Below are 18,228 nucleotides of genomic sequence, written 5' to 3'. Positions count from 1 at the left end.
TCTGAGACTCTCAAGGGCAATTTCGATCACCAAATTCGTAGATCAAGAGTCAGTTGAATGTTTGTGATGGTGCGATGTTTGGGTGGGCGTTTGCCGCCTTCAAACGGAATGGCAGATGATTTCCAGGGGTGCCCGGTCAAATGCGGCCCCGCAAGCAGAACCCTGAATGCCGGAACCCGGACTGTCTTTCCAGCTCCCAACCGGCCGCGGTCTCCATCGTCGACATACAGTGCAAAAAAACTGCTCTACATTCGTGCTCTACTCCCACGCGTGTCACCAATGTGTCCTCGACCGGATAGATTGGTGTGTACATGGCTCCGCCAAACCAGCAGCGAGCGCGCCGAACGATCAAGGCGTGCGTGATCTGCCACAAGAAAAAAGTGCGATGCGACATTGATGAAGTTGGCGGGGATCGATGTACGCCATGCACTCGAGATGACTATCAATGCGTACCTCGCGAGCGCAAGCGGAAGAGGTTCACATTCAGTCCTTCCCCGTCCGCAGACCAGAGGAGAGTGAAAGCGCAGGATGAAGCACCTTCTCAAGAAGCTGCCAGAGACAACTTTGCAATCAATCACGCAGCAAGTGGGAGCTCGGGCGAAGGAAGCAATTCTGTCTTTGTTCCCAACAGCGCCGCAACGTTGCCTGACCAGGAGCTCAAGTCCGAGGTCGAACTCGGCAGAAGACTGTCAAGCACCGCGAGTCTGCAGGAACCTCCACTTTTGGATCGTCAGTTTGATCCCTCGCTCAACTCACCCTACGGAAGCATCCCATCTAGCATGCCCGAGTCCACCTATAGACCCAAGAATAGCGTCAGTTATCTGGGAAGATTGGAATACCTCCGTGGTGATCTTCCTGTCGACGATGACTCAGAGCTTCCTAACAAGGTCCCACATCGATTCTCAACCTCCGATATTGAGATCCTGCGAATTCAGCAGGTAACTGAACTTCCTCCCCGATCGGTCCGAGAAAGCTTGTTGGATGCTTTTTGGACGCGATGCTACCCGTGGACTCCAGTCGTGGAACGCAGCTGGATCGACGAGCGCAGCCCTGGCACAACATCTCTCCTCCTTCAGCATGCTATCTTCCTGGCGGGTAGTAGAGTCAGCGCGCCTGTGCCGAACTACCCTTCGGAAGACTTCTACAAGAAAGCTAGATTGCTGTTTTGGATGGGTGCCGAAGATGACCCTATCATCAACATCGCGTCGGCATGCCTACTGCAATGGTGGAACCCTGAGGGGCCAGAGCGGGTATCATTAGATACAAGTAGCTTCTGGGTACGTGTCTGCGTCGGTCTTGCGTATCAAGTCGGTTTGCACCGAGAGCCGAATGGAAAGCTAGATGCCGGTCTGCGAAAGCGAATCTGGTGGTCGCTTGTAACCCGCGATTGTCTGATCAATGCAGGCCACGGTAGACCTCGCGCAATCGATCTGAAGCTTGCAGACGTGTCACCTATCTCTGTCTTGGATTTCGACGGTGTGGCGGCTTCTGCAGACCTGTTTGCAGCATATGTGGGCATCTCGTGCATTTTAGGTATGTCAATCATGGCGTTCTGATTTGTCGTCGTAAAGTTTTGACGCATTCCACAGGTGATCTCACACAGAGCTACTTACGCAAGCAAGGTTTGCAGGAGCAGAAGAAGTCGCTCGAGGACAGGCTCTTTCGCTGGCTGAAGACCCTGCCGGACCGTCTACAGCTGTGTAGAGCCACAGAAGAGCGAACACTCAAATCATACAGCTTCGAAGCCCGTCAGCTCCATGTTCAATACTTCACAGTTCTGGTTATTCTCAACAGACCACTTGATCCAAAGCTAGCACCATCGACAGCAGCACTGCTCGCGTCTTCGTACATCGCTGGCATCTTTGAGGATTTCATGGCGCGCGACGAGCTTCGCTATCTAGGCCCCATCTTCACTTTTTATTGTCTGACTGCTGGCATGGCACAACTTTCGTGTTATCGCTATTCAGAGATGGTGACTGTGGCTGAACAGAATCTCAATATCATGGCCCGAGCGCTCGAGGAGTTGAGCAAGAGATGGCCTACTGCTGTCGGCAGTCTGAAACATCTGTAAGTCTTGCGACCCCTTGCCTTCAACTTACAGGTACTAATTCAACCAAAGAATGGATGTTCGTGAGAAAGCAACGCAACGTCCTCATATCGGCACATTCCCCGAGATCAGCCTTCCAAGTACTACATCACAGTTTTTCTCCGACTTCGGTCCCGACCTATGTCGAATGTGGCACACAATTCATCAGCGGTTGCCTCAAGCTGCGAACTTTGCACCACGGGAACTCGAAATGGCTGGCATCCTGCAAGGCTTGCGCACGCCCAACCATCACCTTGATCTCGATATTGCTGCTGATGTCGCCGCGCAGCATATGATGAACAACCAAGTCACGACTGAAGTTTCAGTTGAGCCTACACTCTTGCAGCCGCAGGAATGGTTCGGCCCGTACGCTATGGGCAACTGGCTCATGACCGATTGGGATCAAGGCGGCCTTGGGTGGTAGATTACCATTACGGCCTTCGCAGAGGAGCCTTGCATGATCTACACCCGCAGCCTCGAGGCGAGCAGCGCAGAGCAAGCGAGTCAGTCAAGAACTCGAGATGGCAAGTTACCGAGAACTGCCGCCTACTTGCAGGGGTCCAATGTACCCCACATCTCCGCACTTCGCGCGCCGAGGCTTGCTACCCGCCCCGCTGTTGCGGTTCGCAAATCCATGCATCGTCATCATTAGTTTTGGCATTTTGTCAACAACGTGTGATTGCTACAGAGTAGTCCTCGCAGCAGCGATTGCATCGACGCTTTGACAGTGATTTCCAAAACCCAGTTGTCAGCCGATATTGTGTCCATCATCACCATGACATTGGGCCCGTACTCGAACCTGCGCGTCGATCGCATTGATCGCATTTTCGTGATCACCATGCAGAAAGCGCCAGAGAATCGCATCAACGTCAAGTTCGCACAAGAGATCATTCGTGCGCTGCGAGACATCGAGCACGAACTAGGACCAGATTCAGAGGGTTGCGTCATAACAAGAGGCAACGATGAGAAGTTCTGGTGCACAGGCTTAGATCTGGACGAGTCTGACACAAATCCAAACGCAAATAGCGATGGTTTCTTCCCGGTTCGCAACACGACTTGTGAGCAACGAGACCGCAATACTGACATCGCCACAGCTTCTCGCAACGCTTCTCGACTACCCCTTCCCTACTATCGCGCTCCTCACTGGTCATACATTCGGCGGCGCTTGTCCCTTTGCCCTTGCCCATGACTACCGCATCATGAACTCCAAACGCGGCTTTTTCAGCATGCCGCCCGTCGATCTCGGCCTTCACTTCCCTGGCATCGGATATCTCCCTCGCCTAAAGCTCCGGCCCCAAATCGCACGCAAGATGCTGCTTGAAGCACATAAGTGGACAGGGAAGGAGGCGTTTGAGGATGGAATCGTAGACCAGATTGCCGAGCCGAAAGAGATGCTGGACGTTGCGCTGAAGAAAGCGAAGGAGATACAAGGGAAGGCGAGAATGGGCGTGTACAGTGTGTTGAGAAATGAGCTGTGGGGTGAAGCCGCGGAGAAGATTAGAGGGATATGTTACGTACACGGGCAGAGAACGATGGCGCCTGCGAAAGCGAAGATATGAACAATGAACTTCCCCGTTTGCCGCTGTTTGGCAACCGAAGGGCCAGTGGGACTTGAATAAGATGAACCCTCCGACATGACCGCGTTAAAACATAAGGACTTCCACTGCCGCTGCAGATGTACTACAGTGAGAATCTGCTCAGAGCTTTCTAGGAAATAGGTTTCCTTGCGGTGTGTGACGCTGGCGTACGACACTGGCAAGGGTTTCGACAGCCCAACGTCAAAGTTGAGGAGACATCTTCGCAGACGGGCTGCTATCGCTGGAGCACTGGTCATAAGTTGAAGTCAAGCGCTAGAGCTCATGCTTAATTTCAGCGCTCGAAACGCAGCTAAATCATCTGAGCAATTCACGGTTATCACTCAAACTGCGACATTATTGTTGTCCACACTGTTGTGACACTGTTACACCATTCTCGGCTACACAAGATGCCAGCCATTGTTGTTTGATGCCCAACCACCAGGACCTTCAACGCTCTCTCAATCAACAAGATCATGGCTACTAATAGCAATACTGTAGCATACGATCGAGATCCACACGTAGACAACGAAAGGCGCGAGATGATGTGAGTCTCTGTCGTTCGCATCCAGAAGATCGTTTGTTGACCATATGAAGATCGTTTGTTGACCATATCCAGCACCCTCAACAATCAACGCAATTCGCCTCTCCTAAGTCTTCCGGCCGAGATTCGCAACCAAATCTACGAGCTTGTATGCGATAGACTCTTGATCGGTTATTATTTCGGCACGTTCAAGGTCCAACAGCCTGGATCAGTCTTCGGCCTCTCGTGTCGGCAGATTCACCAAAAAACCCGTGCGTACATCAAAAAGATTCCCACGAGAATACAAGCGTATATTGGTTTCAGTCTCCATGTTCCAGCTGTTCTGCGGCACGTGGTGATGTCAACGATGGTGCTTGAGCACACCTTCTGGGTTCATATTATCCGCCTCCATGTGTTAGACCCTAGTCGGCCGCGAAGACTGCTCGGGGACTTTTCAGGTCGGGAAATCAAATTCTACCCTGGTAGACGAGAACGTATCCTTTACACATATTTATCACATGTATTCCCGCATGTCGGGCAGATCGTACTTTTACAGGCTCCAAAGCCACGCCAAAAACTTGGATCATTTGACGCATGGAACCTCCAAGAACGATTTCCACGGACACGTCTAGAAGTTTACGTCAAAGTCACTGCCAACCTTTCACTCAATCTAACCAACTATGCTACGTCGGTCACTTGAGTACTAAGTGAAAGTTCGGATGCGCCTCAGTGTAGTGCCTCACCTCTATTTAATGATCCGTACCTACCATGCAATCTTACTCCCACATCTCCACTGCAACTTGCTCTCAGAAAGCCCCAGAGCCCACCACAATGACCGCCAGCGCTGGAGACGGAGACGGAGCCGACCCCATGGACTCTTCTCGTCTTCTCCCAACAAACAGAGTCGAGTGTGCAAAAGACTCTCCTGACAAAAACACTCTCCAGACAGCTCAAAACTGCTCTCCACTTCTGCAACTTCCACCAGAGCTCCGCAAAAAGATATACAACTATGTCTTCGACACCATCTACGTATCTCAGGTGCCGACAAGCTACATCAGGGGTCGAGAAGAACTCCGATTCTCATGCCTCCCTATGGTCAGCCGTCAGCTCCACTATGAGACGCTAGGTCTGCAGAACACGTACACCCACATCAACATTGACCCTGAGCTCAGCGTCCGTCACGTTGCCTCTCTCATAGGGGACAAGAAGTGTGCGGATATACGTTCGATCACCGTTTCCCCGTCATGTGCAATCTGTGGGTTCCGGGCTCATGGGATCAAGCAGCGATTTCTTGCGCTCCAGTGTGTGACGGTGAAAGGAATATTCTGTTGCGACAGGGTTGAGGAGGATACTACTAGTCGTCTGAGGGAGTGGACAGGGCACCCGGATCTTGTGGTTCGTTTTGTCCATACATCTCGTTCAACAGGCAAAGTCTGCTCTGCAACTTGTAGCAATCGGGTGCCTAGAAAGTAGGCTAGTGGTCTGGTCTGGCGTATGGTAATATATCACTTCCTGAGACGTTTACGTTTGCTATCTATTCTAAGCAAGCAGCCCTGAAAGTTTGTGTCTGAGTGACTGTTCTGTGATAGTGCGTGCAAATTCCATTTCGTCGAAGTGAAAGACCGCCCGTGCTCAATGCGTGTCAATCCCCCACCTCGACGGTCGCACTTCATCTGGTCAACTACTCCTCTCTGATCATTCACCACCACCGACCAACTATATATACACGCATCCATATTGACACCACCATCAGATGTTTTAAGCTATCGTTTGCTCATTCAAGGTATACACTGACCACTGTAGCTCTCAGCTAGACGAAGGACGCTCGCCTGTGACTGACGATATGGTCACTCACTTGCCGTCTCTAGAACATCTGTTGGTAGAACCCCCATACATCTTCGGGACATGACTGATCTGCCGTCTAGCACACTGATCAACCAGTTTACGTCACCTCTGCTTCGTCTGCCGGCGGAGTTGCGCAACGATATCTACGTATCGGCCTCTTCGTCCATAACACTTATCCGCAAGAAGATTAACCTCCAGAGCCGCGATCTGTCTGTGAGAGACTGGAACAACGCCTTCCGCTTCGAGAACTCTAACAAAGGGTTGAGCCAAACATGTCACCAGCTTCAACAGGAGACGTTCAAGTTTAACTAACAGCTTCCTGACACTCTGATTCTCCCATTCGATGTCGATCTAGATGTTCTAGTGTACATGCTGGATGCTCGTCAGCGCTCTGGTATTCGAACCATCGACATCAATAAGACAACGGCCAAGCGGTTCCGCGGCATAGCGTCAGGAAACTACATGAGACGTCGCGTTGACCACTGGAAAGATTAAGGTCTTGTGAAGAAGACATTCCCTTCTCTCGAGATTGTTGTTGTCAGGAATGTTTGGCGGAAGATCCGAAACGTGACCGCCGATGCAATCAGGTCTTGCCTCGGGCAGTCGGACTTGAAGGTAGAGTTTCGCTAGGATTGGAATTGCGGTCAATCTACTTGAGTAGAAGTGCAGCGTCTATAAGATGCAGGGCACACCGCACAGGTTACCTCAAAAGATGATGGACATATACTAGTACTGAACGTAGAGTACAAAAGGGTGGCAGAAAAGCAAGAAAATTAGCAGATAAATACAATGTGTTGTCTCTAAATCTCGCTTTTTCAACTTGCTTCCCTTCCCTGACTCTGGCCTCTGTGCTAGTAGACAAAGATGGCGGGTCAACCGCCTCCCTGAGTAGTCTGTTGTGGCTGATGGGTGACCTGATTCAACAGCAGAACCGACTCAGCAGCTGCTGTGAAGCGAGCTGTCTTTGGATCCGAAAGCTGTCAACGCACGCATGTAGTGCAACGTTTCCGTCTGCAGGACTGCGGTCTCGACAAAACCAAATGGTTGCCTCAAGATCCGATACAACATGAGGATTCATCCATGGTGCCGGCAGGTAGGATCACGTAACGTCATCCATTCACCGAACATATGTGGGTATTCTGAAGTCTTATCGGAAGCATATCGTCAAAGTAAGAGTTGAGACCACGAAGCCATGCTATTCTCGGCTAGGAATTCTGGTGGCGGCGATGTTACATCCGCAACTTCCTCGACTTCCGCTATTTCCATTAGGTGCTCCGCAACGCCCCGCCGAGATAACATCGATCTCCATCGCTAGAGGATACATTGTCCCCACAAAAGATTGCAACTGAAGGGCTTTTTCTGCGCACGGCCTTTAGCCGGGCCTCTTTGCTATGCAACCACCATTGCTCTTGTGGGTCACACGATGCACCGCCATTTCCGCACAGCTTTTTTCTGGCCTTCGACTTTGAGTCAACAAGCGTGGATTTTTCGAACGATGTAGGCACAAAGTCTCGCAGAGCATCATTGAACGCATGCCTTGCATCACTCGCTCCGTTCTATTGTGCTTTCGTTTCCTAGTTCACAAGATCGAATCAAGGAACCTTCTCCCATCATGCTTCCTGGCACGATGAGTGACAAGACAGCCGAGAAGAGTTCAATATCTATCGGAGGGGGCAGATTCATCCCTCAAAGTCTCCCGGACCGGCAAGAATATATTGTCGCATTCGAGAACTCGCACGACCCCATGAACCCACAGAACTGGTCGACAGGGAAGAAGTACGCACGTTTTCTTAGATCTAATGAAAGTAAGGCTAATAAAATCCTAAGATTGTGCATCGCTATAGCTTCATGCTTCGGAACCTTCGTGGCATCCTTCAACAGCGCCATCTTCGCGGCAGGTGAAGCGCAAGTCCGCCAGGAGTTCCAAGTTGGGAGAGTCGTTGCCGCGCTCGGGACGAGTCTCTTCGTTTTGGGTTTTGCAGCAGGACCACTGATCTGGGCGCCCGGGTCGGAGCTCGTGGGGCGGCGCTGGCCGCTGTGCGTCGGCATACTGGGGTCCTCGATCTTCACGATTGGAAGCGCGGCCTCCAAGGACATCCAAACGCTGATTATCTGCCGTTTCTTTGCTGGCCTATTTGGAGCCAGTCCGCTGTGTGTGGTACCGGCGGTACTCGCTGATATCTATGATAACGTCTATCGGGGCATGGCAATACAGTTTTATGCCATGACAGTCTTCGGTGGTCCGTTCCTGGCACCGATCGTGGGTGAGTTTGTAGTGGCGAGCTACTTGGGATGGCGTTGGACGCTGTACCTCCCAGCGATAATTGGCTTTGCCAATTCCTGTTTTCTGCTTTGTTTCCTTCAAGAGACGTCGGCACCCTTCGTCTTGATTGAGAAGGCCGCACGGTTACGAAAGCAAACTGGCAACTGGGCTATCCATGCTGAGCAGGAGCGGGTCGAACTTGACATTAAAGCAGTGGCCCAGAAGTATTTTACAAGACCACTGCGAATGCTTTTCACGGAGCCTATCGTATTTCTTGTGTCGCTGTACATGTCCTTCATTTACGGACTAGTATACGCACTTCTGAAAGCGTACCCGTATGTCTTCAGTCACGTCTATGGCATGCCTTTGGGTGTCAGGACGTTGCCATTCCTCGGACTGTTCCTGGGGATCCTCTTGGCCCTGGCTTTTATTCTATCCAAACATCAATCGTATATCCAGAAGCTGGAGGCTAACAACGGTAAACCTGTACCAGAGTGGCGCCTCGGCCCGCCCATTCTCGGTGCATTCGTTTTTCCGATCGGAATTTTCTGGTAAGTCTTCTCGTCACAGAAGGCATGTAGCAACCTGGCTGATATTTTGGTAGGTTCGCGTGGACAGGCTTCACCGATTCCATTCATTGGATGTCACCAGTCGCCGCTGGAGTTTTCATCGGCTTTGGAGTTCTTTGCATCTTCTTACCCTGCTTCAACTACCTTGTAGATGCTTTCCTACCGTTGTAAGTGACATCGTGTTCGATCAGCTCTCTTCTGCTCCAGCTAACACTATTTGCTACCAGGGCAGCGTCCACTGTTGCAGCCAATATCATGCTTCGCTCAGCCTTTGCAGCTGGGTTTCCTTTATTCTCTACGCAGATGTTCGAAAATCTCGGGGTTCAGTGGGCGGGAACGTTACTTGGCTGCCTGGCTGTACTTATGATTCCCATTCCCGTGGTCTTTAGAGCATACGGTCTAGTCTTGAGAAAGCACAGCAGGATTCTGAACCAAGGATGATAAATGGAAATAACATCATAATGGCAGCTCAGCGTATTGCTTGTTATGACGTTCCATCGCCTCAAAAAGAATACGCCATCCAATCTTTGCCCAAACACGATGTTCTGAATGACTAGATGCACAGTGAATATCGTCGTCTTGCACAATGTAGACTTCGTGACAGTGCGATATCTTTGTTGAGCTATACATTGCGGGCAGGAAGCAAGACTGGCTCAGGTTAATCAAAACTACGGATAGCTCAATACAACGTTGCTTGCCGAGGCCAAATGAATTCAAATTCGGTAACCGCTGAATATATCTACATTTTAGGGCTTTCAATTTCATTTCAAAGGCTCTTCTGCAAGCTGGGTTCCATAATCATTCGGCAAAGATATGCAACTCCTTGCACAATAACCTCGAGTCGCAGCTCAGCGCTACCAGCAAGATGCAGCAGGACGAATCACGCCGCAAAAATCGGCATTTAAGCATAATTTCGTAGTTTATCGTTGGAGCTGTCAGCTGTTACGATAGGAGGCAACTTGCACAGAATCGTTTCTTGTTCGGTTCACTCTTCTCGCTGGCTGCGAATTGTCTTGCACTAAGAAAATTCAAGCACACCCAGGACCAGACTGATGCCCAGCAAAGTACACATGAGGGCGTCAACGCCTTCGTACCTCACGAACGAGGCCAGGCATCTTCCTGCGAGACCACGCTGAGGCTTTATTGACCCGCCTCTGAGACTCGCACTGCGAGATCTGTGACAAAGATTCAAACCCTTCGATGTCCTTCTTCAGATACCACTGCATTCCTTCCTTGCCGAAGTGTTCGTCAGCCCGCATCAACATTTCTCGAGTCATCTGAACCTCCTGGATCCGTGCGCTGTTGTTTGGTCCCATGATGGCGCATAGGTCGGCGAAGAGATCGTGTGTCTGTATCTCGAATGGGAGACGAACTATAGTGAATTTTCCGTGGAACGTCTTCGCTTCGTGTCGAGTCTGGCGGCAGGTGTCGATCAGTGCCGCAGCATCGTTGACAATGCTGGTAACTCGAGAGCCAACGTCGACACGAACAGTAGCTGAGTCGAATGCCAAAATATAGATTTGGTTGCGTATCTCAGCGGGGAGTCTCAAGAAAGCCGAGTCGGAATAGTTTTCGAATGTTCTGTACTTGTCAGTTGCTTCATATAGAAGCTCATCAGTCAACTCACAATATGTCAGAGCTGAACACTGCGAAACGATTTGCTGATGCCATTGTCATTTAGTTTGACACCTTAGTTGGGGTAGCTTGTGAGTGTGCGGCAGGTCTGTAAATGAGTGAATTTCGCATCGAAGATTTAAACATATGCTCGGCAAATTTTGGAGGAGTGAGAGTGAGAGTGAATCTGAGTCTCGATAGAGCTTGCGACCCGTCTGACATCCATTTAGGAGCCGAGAAAGTCTGGATGAGCCAGGAACTGATTGAACCACCAAGAATCCTGCAGTGCATCTCCACTCAAAAGGTCATCCTGCGCTTCCTGGACCTGGGGATCCAGTGAAGGGTACAAATCCAGCATGTCAGTGTGATTCCGGATCTCCGTCTCTCTCCGTTTGCGATGCAGCTCAACTAGCGTGTAGGCCGCAGTCGCTGCTTCGCGCGTTGCTTCGGTCTGGTATGCGTTGTTGACAGCTACAATGCAGGCCAAGGCTTCGCCGAGGATCGCAAACGACTCCACAGTGTCAATGAAAAGGAGCATACAAAACACTTGGAATGGGATGTTGGCTACATGGTGCCACGGAAGACCTTGAGCAATCGCTGAGTGGACTGCTTGGATCGACTTCTTCAACTGGGCAAAGACCTTGCTTTTGACGGTATGTGTGATGACCAGACTGGACGAATGGAGCCTGCGATAGATGCATAGCGTCAAGTTGCACTGGGCGAGGACTGAGGGCGGCTCTGTGTGTGTTCGGTCTAGAACTTCCACGAGCGTGACAAGAAGGTCGTCCAAGCTCAGCTTGTTGGCTGGGTCCAAAACCTCGGAAAACGGAAGAAGACCTAATAATTCCGCTGTGAATTCTCCTGGCTTCACGGATAACGGGAATGCGTCCAGATTTGGGATCACCACTCGCCTCCTGCCAAGATCGAAAGAAAGCCAAATGTTTAGATGCTGCGCGACACCTATCAGACTCTTTCGAGTATCATTGATGTCTTGGTTCTCATAAGATGGAGGGATGGTGCTGATTCCAACACTATTCATGGACACTGCCGCATCGATGATGTGGAGGGTGGTACAGCTTGCCAGCCATGCCTCTTCTGGCTTCGCGGTCAGTCGCAGATACACCGTGTGGAGTAGCCATGCAGTAGCCAGGTGCAGGGAAGGAGGACCTGCAGTCGATGGATCTAGGAGGCGTTTGGCAAGTACAACAAGACGTTGCTCGGTTGGCAAATTCTGCGTATTCGAGAAGAGGCTGCCGATGGCGGCGACACCACAAAGTACGGCGTCCCTCGCGTCTGATCGATCTTGGTCCTTCCATCTACTGGATATGTCCCGATGAAGTCTGTCGAGAGCCACAAATGCGTAACAGGGGTGGAACTTTGCCGAATAGATCGCCGCAAGGCTCTGCATGTCCTGCTCAGTCAGAATCTCGGTAACGTACGTGGCCTGTATGGTGTTTGTATTCTGTCTTTCTCCGATGAACAGGTTCCACGCCAGCATTCGCATCGGTGAGACACTTTGAGTCGACTCGAGCGTCATTGTAAGGAGCCGCACAAATGCGGCACCAGAGTTGCTCTGGACAGACCGTAGGTAGTAAGGTCGACCTACTTGCTCTTGCGCTCGCTCTTGTAGGGGCCGCGACTCTTGAAGCCGCATGGAAACATCGTGTGATGGTTGGTGCACCAGCGGTGTACCCCCAACCAATGACGGATTCTCTTCCTGCGCAGCTATGGCCTGCGACTGACTTGTGCCTCTTCGGCTTCGTCGACTGCGAGGCGTAGAGCGATACAAGCATTCGTATCCATACCCAATGCACATGTTGCAGGGGCGGTTCCCGTCGCACTTTCTTTTGCGATCCCGACATGGGTCGCACGCGATGCGGAGGCGCTGTCGCTGGGTCTGCCTCCTCTCCACACTCATTGTAACCACTCGGAATTATGCAAGTGGATTCGATGGAATGGCCCGCTACCGCCTTTGTGGAGTTGCGAATGAATGATGCCTGACACAGCCACGGATCTGGCGGAATTGATACCGGCGCTAGTACAGAAGTGGGCTAGCACCAACCGCTCGCATTGACTCTAGATGACTTCATCATCCCAAGTCGAAAGATTCTCACAGCCCGCGGCTGCGGAACATGCACTTCACGCCATCCAGGACAATGGCACTGCGAATTCCAGCAGAGAAATGTGCTTGTGCGAGTGCAAGTCATTCCTAACCTCAACGTTGGCAAATCTGTCATGCTGAGTAGGCAGCAAACCCTTAGCTGCTTTGGAGACAGAATCAGCTTGTGAGCAAACGATATGATGAGAGCACTTGTGCTCACCAACTTCTGAATGGGTGCATTTGTTGGTCATGCAGCACGAACACCGTTTAGCAGATGACTCAATCTGACACCAACAGCAAGGATAGAAGCTCCCAGTGTCAAGCTGCTTGATCAAATGACTATCCATTCTACGATTTCACGAAACCACAAATAATGAGACCGAACGATATAAAGGCAAGGTAGTCAGGTAACATGGAAAGCCAGCCACGAGGTGGCCCACCTAGTATATACCTTTCATCTTATGCCGGTTCTTCATCTACATCATCCACGGCGTGGCTCACCTAGTATATCACCCTCAGATGGTGTCACGCGGGTTGCTTTGGAGAGAAAGCCATGGACGACATCGGAGAAGGAAGACCTAATGGTCTACATAAGGCCGAGAAGAAGCGCGAAGAAGCAGCGCTCGAGCAGCGCATTGAGAAGACGGCTGCTGCCGCCGCTGCCGCCATGCGGAATGCCCGATCGCGGGCAAAGACAAAAACGGCATACCAGCAGGCCCTGAAGGAGGACCTGACCGTGTGGAAGCGTGCTGCCGAGTTGTTCGATGTCACACCCCGCGATCTCTACTTCCCGGAGCAGTACCCCGACAACCGACTTCCGCTTAGGCGGAGAACAGGGTAAGCTGTAGGATTCTGCGTATACGCGCATCATAGCTGGTGCTAGCGAACTCCACCGTAACGGGATTGGCGCGTGCGGTTCCATGCTCAATGCCGACGACACGGGCTACGGCAAGCCATGGACAACGCTAGACAAGAATGACCCACTGTTTACCTCAGGAGCCTTTTCAGGAATGAAAAGCTCGTTGTGGAGATTGTCAGAGCGCATTTTCAGCACCAAGGTCTGACAGAAGACAGTTTCCTTGAGACAGCAAACTGCAACTAGACGGAATGAACGAGGAGCAAAGCTCGAATCCTCCTGATGTTGTTTACAATGAGTTATATACCGACAACAAGCTGATTGGACCTCTGAGCTTTCTTATTAGACTCCGGGAACGATTTAGTGAACGATGACCACAAGGCTTGTGAGCACGACCTCGAATTTAGGTGCTCTACTATCTCTGGTAGCGAAGCCTTCTTTACTTTATGCCGCCGGTTTTGCCACATGCCACTATATATAAGGACACTTCAAGCACACGAGCAATTCCCAGGCTTGCATCGTTGTCCAAGATTCTGGAGAGTATGATGTGGCACCAAAGCATCGCTCAAGACTATTCACCTGCCTCGAGAGTGCCTGAAGGGAATACCGACAACGTTGATCCTCGACGCAACGTTGACGGCGAGCCTACTACTGACAGCATCTTCGTCGACGACGACGTCTCTATCGAGGGCGAGGATGAGCCGTTGCCGCCTCCTAAGGGCATGCTCGACGAGAGCTAAGTCGTCCTGTTGACTGCGACCTTGGTCACTACGGCCTGCCCGCAGCACATCTAGTCCATTGGCTTCGGCTTCGAGGGCTCGTACTCAAGCACTGACGCTAGCTCGAAGCACGGCATGGTCCACAAGTCCGCAGATATATGCTTCACCCGCGACAACCTCCTCGCGAGGCCCAAGGGTAACGACGACAACGACGACAACGACGACGGACTCACGTACGAGTCGGTTAAGCCAACAGACGAGCGCTTCACCCAGCACGTCAGCCCCGAACAGGTGCAGGTTGTCCAGAAGCTACTTGACGGCGAGCCCGAGGCCATGTTCGTGCACGTTCAGTTGCGCGTACGTACGACAACCGGCGACGCCGAACCTGACAGCCAGCGTCCCCTCTACGGCAAGGCGTTCTACACCAACGAGTCCCTTAGGCCGTTCGATCCGCTCTTCCAGAAGGCTCGCGGCATGCTCGCCGGCAGCAACGTCGTGCACCTTCACCTCTTCTGCGTCGCCTCCGAGGCCCTGTTCAGCCGCTTAAACGCGGTAGACGACAGCATAATGATGCAGAAGGAGCAGCCTGCTATCCTCGACTAGTGGAAGGATCGTTGGATGAACCTGCAGAAGGGCATGGAGATGGACGCAAAGGATTAACTGAGCGGTTTCTCGCTGCGCAAGCGGCACACTTTTCTATCCTTTAACGAGTATGTGACCGTTTAGTATCACAACTAAATCAGCGAGCTTGATGCTCTTAAGCTCGCTGGCTACTAGCTCACAACCATCTATATTGCAACCTTCACCAGCAGCGGCGACCAGCTCTACTACGCCCACCTCAAGATTCCCGATGGCACCCACTACTGCGCCGGCTCAGGCATTAGCATCAAGCTCAGCAGCCCCCACGCAGAAGACGAGGTCGACTGGCGCTTCGATGTGATCGAGTCGCTCGGCCTCGGCAGTGCAAGTGGGCCGAAGCTCGCATCGGTCGCTGTGTACAAGTACTACTGTAGGCATTGTGAGGCACCCCTCCAGTTCCGCCTCCCATCCAAACTTGACAACCGAAGATGGAGAGGACAGCCGCCGACCAAACCCTCGCGCAATGAAGGCGGCGGCCTATTGCGAGCTTTTCCTACAGAGACCAAACCCGTATGGCTAAAAAGGCCGAAAAGGCCGGTCCAGTTCCAAGATAAAGTCGCTGTTGCATCAGATCCTGCGACACAGAGTTCTCAGTACATTGTATGGTATAAGACGAGTGAAATGGCAGTCGTCTTGAAGACTATGTATACCTAGGCGGGTCATCAACATATCACATCAACACACCACATCAATAGGTTTGCACATTCAACCAAGCATAGTGGATGGTAGATCAGACCTCCCCGTCGCCGACTATTGTCGATTCTTTCAGCCAGTCTCTTCTGGAAGTTCCACGTTCAAAAGCTTTCTATAAAGTTCAAAAAACGCGAACAGCCAGTACATTTGGTACCCGTGCGCCTCTAGTCCTGTATTGGCAATATCCGCAGGAGATCGAGACAAAAGCAAATCACGTTCTTGTCCAGCAGATGATAGAAGACTTCTTGTGAGTCCATCAGAAATCTGGTCGGGCAAGGGGCTATGCAGCATCGAATTGTCTATGGATTCACCGGCTCGAGATGCCATCAAACATCAGTTACTCCGCCACGCGGTTCTTGGGAACGAAAAAATGGTGGTTTGAACAAAGTGGCCCATTGTCCAGCAACTAATCAAAGAAGTGATCTTGAGCATCACTGGCATCGACGAGAAGACAGAGCTGTATTCCATCGACTCGTCAATGGACCTGGCATTGAGCGACGTGATCAAGGACCGCATCAACAACAACTCGCCAGACGAGATAGACTCGTGGGGAAGATCCCCGAGGCTATACGAGGAAGGGACAGCGGCGTGCGCTGGGATCATCCAGCACATCTGCATGTAGAAGGGTGTGTATTACCATGAGATAGATGGCTAGTACTGTACTTTACTAGATTCGACAGATGATGAACACGAACTCTCCACATCTCTCCAGTCTTGGTTTCCTGTCTTCTTTCAATCTTTGGGGATAGTCGATAACCACAACTATGCGTCCGAGCGGTGACAAGCAGGCAACCCGAGATATTTGCGCATCTAGTGTCAATTCTATGTACTGTGTTGAGTGACCACATGGTTGGGATCTTGGGCCGCGTGTTAGGGATCTTGGGCCGCATGTTCGGGATCTTGGACCTCGTTTTAGGAATCTTGGCTACAACTTCACAGTATTTCAAAACAGGTTTATAGTCTAGGCTAGATTGAACAAGGCACCTTGAAGACCACGCTTCTACCACCTCTAGTACACAGTAGTCCTGCCCTCTAAGCCGTAGCAACGCTATACAATGTAGCTATAGGAATTTGATTAGACGTCCTGCAATTCAGCAACGTAGGAATTGACTACCTGTATTGTGTAGTCTGTCCTATGGTTGTATGAGTCTGTAAAAGTCGCTAACGATTGTACTGCAAGATTGCAGCCTAGATTCATGACATGTAGTTTTCTAACACAGTCTAGAAATTTGGCCAAGCTTACCGCGCAATCAGTCGTCTTGTTTGCCGTGGGCGCTTTCCGTCATGGCGCTCACTTTCACTTGTGAGTCGCGTTGGTAAATACAGGTTAGTCTTTTCTCGCCGAGACTTGCATCAAATTCTTACCCCACCACCTTCTCCAACGCTGAACCGCCAGAGTCTTCACCGCTCACCGAAAGAGCGGCTGCTCACCATGTCGGATAGCGCAGGTACTGACCCCCGCGGTCCTGGTCCGCCGCCCAACAACACATCCACACGCTCTCCACAGATTCCCGGCTTCAACTACGCGGTCAAGCCAAGTCACTTGGTTGATATCTTGAACGGCTTTGGCATTCCAGACGACAAGCATGCGAGCGTGCAGCATCAGTTGGAAAACGCGCACCTTGAAAATCACCCTTGGATCGTCGACGGTCTATTTACGCGGACAGGCTCGCTCGATAGCTTATCTCGGGACACATTGCTAGAAGCCATGTTCAACGACGTGCCCGACCTCTGCAACGCGCCAGAAGCATGGAGGAGAGACGCTCTAGGCCGTTTTGCTATAGGCGCGAGGACCAATGTACAGCGTCGGACTCGCAAAGGGCAAAAGCCACCCAGTCCAACATTATCAAAGAGCAGAAGCCCACCCAGCCCAACATTATCAATCTTGATTCGAGCTCAGATTCAGAGGCCGTACCCTCCGCACCTTCAAGGAAGCCCCAAAAGGAAGAGAAAGCAGACACTCGCACGCTTCTCCAGACCAACTACCCACCGCGAACACCGCTGCGCGTCACCCCAATCTTCTCGCCTCCTGCACCCACGCCCGAATCTCCCGACCCCACGCCCGAATTTTCCAAACCCACGCCCGAACCCTCCAAACCCACCAAGCTGCGGTTCATGGACAAAACTGGCCAGATGGTCTCAGAGCTACGCGTGCACAACGTGACTGGCGCAAGAGGAATGATAGACTGGAAGTACATCCACGACGAAGCGATCACTGCAAGAGGGTCAGGCTTCACGTACGACGGCTCTCGATTGTGGGCGGCTCCTGGTATCCACTGTCGTGTGGCTGTCCGCACGGGCCCGGGTCTCACTGCTCGCCTGGAAGATGCTTGGGGAGACGTGCTTTTTCTGACCGCTACTGGGGCGGTGCTGCGAACTGTGCGGCCCGCCGGCGATGCTATCGACGCCTGAAGGGCTCTGAACCGACTGGGTATGCCTTGTAGGCTAGTTAGAGTCCTTGACTTATTGTAGTCACATCTCAGTTCTATGATTGGGAGGGTCTGCACATTCTTCCAAGCAGCGATAAACAAGAGCGAGCTCTGATGTGGGCTAAGCAGGACGAAGAGCCCGGGGCGACGACGCTTTCACCACAGACCCATGGTCTCTGCTACCGTTGCAAGAACTTACCTCGGATGCCACAGTGCATCGAAACGTCGGATTTAGAGATACTCGACCATGGCTTTTTGGACTAATTCACGTAGACTGAGTTTCCAACACCCTCCATACCAAGCGGAACTACGACCAT

General features: G+C 51.6%; 8 protein-coding genes across 8 annotated transcripts; 6 read left to right on the top strand and 2 right to left on the bottom strand.

Annotated features, from left to right (window-relative positions):
• The first annotated feature begins 201 nt into the window (after positions 1-201).
• On the top strand, positions 202-2,812 carry C7974DRAFT_139827 (uncharacterized protein). The gene is made up of 3 exons (XM_046135564.1): positions 202-1,533; positions 1,590-2,067; positions 2,120-2,812. The coding sequence occupies exons 1-3, from the start codon at positions 312-314 to the stop codon at positions 2,508-2,510; spliced, it is 2,091 nt and encodes a 696-aa protein (XP_046000890.1). The 5' UTR covers positions 202-311; the 3' UTR covers positions 2,511-2,812.
• A 49-nt stretch (positions 2,813-2,861) lies between these two features.
• On the top strand, positions 2,862-3,645 carry C7974DRAFT_305108 (ClpP/crotonase-like domain-containing protein; the record flags this gene model as incomplete). Its single annotated transcript, XM_046138009.1, has 2 exons — positions 2,862-3,128; positions 3,181-3,645. The coding sequence occupies 2 exons, from the start codon at positions 2,862-2,864 to the stop codon at positions 3,643-3,645; spliced, it is 732 nt and encodes a 243-aa protein (XP_046000889.1).
• A 1,369-nt stretch (positions 3,646-5,014) lies between these two features.
• C7974DRAFT_410814 (uncharacterized protein) lies at positions 5,015-6,340 on the top strand (the record flags this gene model as incomplete). The annotated part of the gene is made up of 3 exons (XM_046143501.1): positions 5,015-5,391; positions 5,987-6,058; positions 6,109-6,340. 3 exons carry the CDS (start codon positions 5,015-5,017, stop codon positions 6,338-6,340), a joined length of 681 nt encoding a protein of 226 aa, XP_046000888.1.
• Positions 6,341-7,346: 1,006 nt separating this feature from the next.
• Positions 7,347-9,566, top strand: C7974DRAFT_389320 (putative bicyclomycin resistance protein). Its single transcript, XM_046141351.1, has 4 exons — positions 7,347-7,804; positions 7,856-8,842; positions 8,896-9,027; positions 9,088-9,566. Exons 1-4 carry the CDS (start codon positions 7,641-7,643, stop codon positions 9,299-9,301), a joined length of 1,497 nt encoding a protein of 498 aa, XP_046000887.1. The 5' UTR covers positions 7,347-7,640; the 3' UTR covers positions 9,302-9,566.
• A 216-nt stretch (positions 9,567-9,782) lies between these two features.
• C7974DRAFT_139792 (uncharacterized protein) lies at positions 9,783-10,618 on the bottom strand. Its single transcript, XM_046135562.1, has 2 exons — positions 10,488-10,618; positions 9,783-10,441 (listed from the first exon to the last, which is right to left on the bottom strand). The coding sequence occupies exons 1-2, from the start codon at positions 10,535-10,537 to the stop codon at positions 9,940-9,942; spliced, it is 552 nt and encodes a 183-aa protein (XP_046000886.1). The 5' UTR covers positions 10,538-10,618; the 3' UTR covers positions 9,783-9,939.
• On the bottom strand, positions 10,466-12,502 carry C7974DRAFT_139799 (uncharacterized protein). Its single transcript, XM_046135563.1, has one exon. It carries the CDS (start codon positions 12,390-12,392, stop codon positions 10,701-10,703), a length of 1,692 nt encoding a protein of 563 aa, XP_046000885.1. The 5' UTR covers positions 12,393-12,502; the 3' UTR covers positions 10,466-10,700.
• A 1,783-nt stretch (positions 12,503-14,285) lies between these two features.
• On the top strand, positions 14,286-16,104 carry C7974DRAFT_410809 (uncharacterized protein; the record flags this gene model as incomplete). Its single annotated transcript, XM_046143500.1, has 3 exons — positions 14,286-14,752; positions 14,963-15,159; positions 15,902-16,104. The coding sequence occupies 3 exons, from the start codon at positions 14,286-14,288 to the stop codon at positions 16,102-16,104; spliced, it is 867 nt and encodes a 288-aa protein (XP_046000884.1).
• Positions 16,105-16,914: 810 nt separating this feature from the next.
• On the top strand, positions 16,915-17,894 carry C7974DRAFT_374035 (uncharacterized protein; the record flags this gene model as incomplete). The annotated part of the gene is made up of 2 exons (XM_046140137.1): positions 16,915-17,280; positions 17,319-17,894. The coding sequence occupies 2 exons, from the start codon at positions 16,915-16,917 to the stop codon at positions 17,892-17,894; spliced, it is 942 nt and encodes a 313-aa protein (XP_046000883.1).
• Positions 17,895-18,228: the final 334 nt, after the last annotated feature.

Source organism: Boeremia exigua (assembly GCF_020726555.1).
Source record: "Boeremia exigua strain MPI-SDFR-AT-0100 chromosome Unknown C7974scaffold_3, whole genome shotgun sequence".
Classification (NCBI taxonomy): Eukaryota; Fungi; Ascomycota; class Dothideomycetes; order Pleosporales; family Didymellaceae; genus Boeremia; species Boeremia exigua.
This window is presented reverse-complemented; position numbering and strand designations above follow the sequence as displayed.

Coding starts and splice junctions, on each gene's coding strand:
- C7974DRAFT_139799 (XM_046135563.1), bottom strand. CDS start 12,392: ATGAGTGTGGAGAGGAGGCAGACCCAGCGACAGCGCCTCCGCATCGCG.
- C7974DRAFT_139792 (XM_046135562.1), bottom strand. CDS start 10,537: ATGACAATGGCATCAGCAAATCGTTTCGCAGTGTTCAGCTCTGACATA. Junction 10,442..10,487: donor GTGTTCAGCTCTGACATATT/GTGAGTTGACTG, acceptor TGACAAGTACAG/AACATTCGAAAACTATTCCG.
- C7974DRAFT_139827 (XM_046135564.1), top strand. CDS start 312: ATGGCTCCGCCAAACCAGCAGCGAGCGCGCCGAACGATCAAGGCGTGC. Junction 1,534..1,589: donor GGGCATCTCGTGCATTTTAG/GTATGTCAATCA, acceptor CGCATTCCACAG/GTGATCTCACACAGAGCTAC. Junction 2,068..2,119: donor GTCGGCAGTCTGAAACATCT/GTAAGTCTTGCG, acceptor ATTCAACCAAAG/AATGGATGTTCGTGAGAAAG.
- C7974DRAFT_389320 (XM_046141351.1), top strand. CDS start 7,641: ATGCTTCCTGGCACGATGAGTGACAAGACAGCCGAGAAGAGTTCAATA. Junction 8,843..8,895: donor TTTCCGATCGGAATTTTCTG/GTAAGTCTTCTC, acceptor ATATTTTGGTAG/GTTCGCGTGGACAGGCTTCA. Junction 9,028..9,087: donor GTAGATGCTTTCCTACCGTT/GTAAGTGACATC, acceptor ATTTGCTACCAG/GGCAGCGTCCACTGTTGCAG.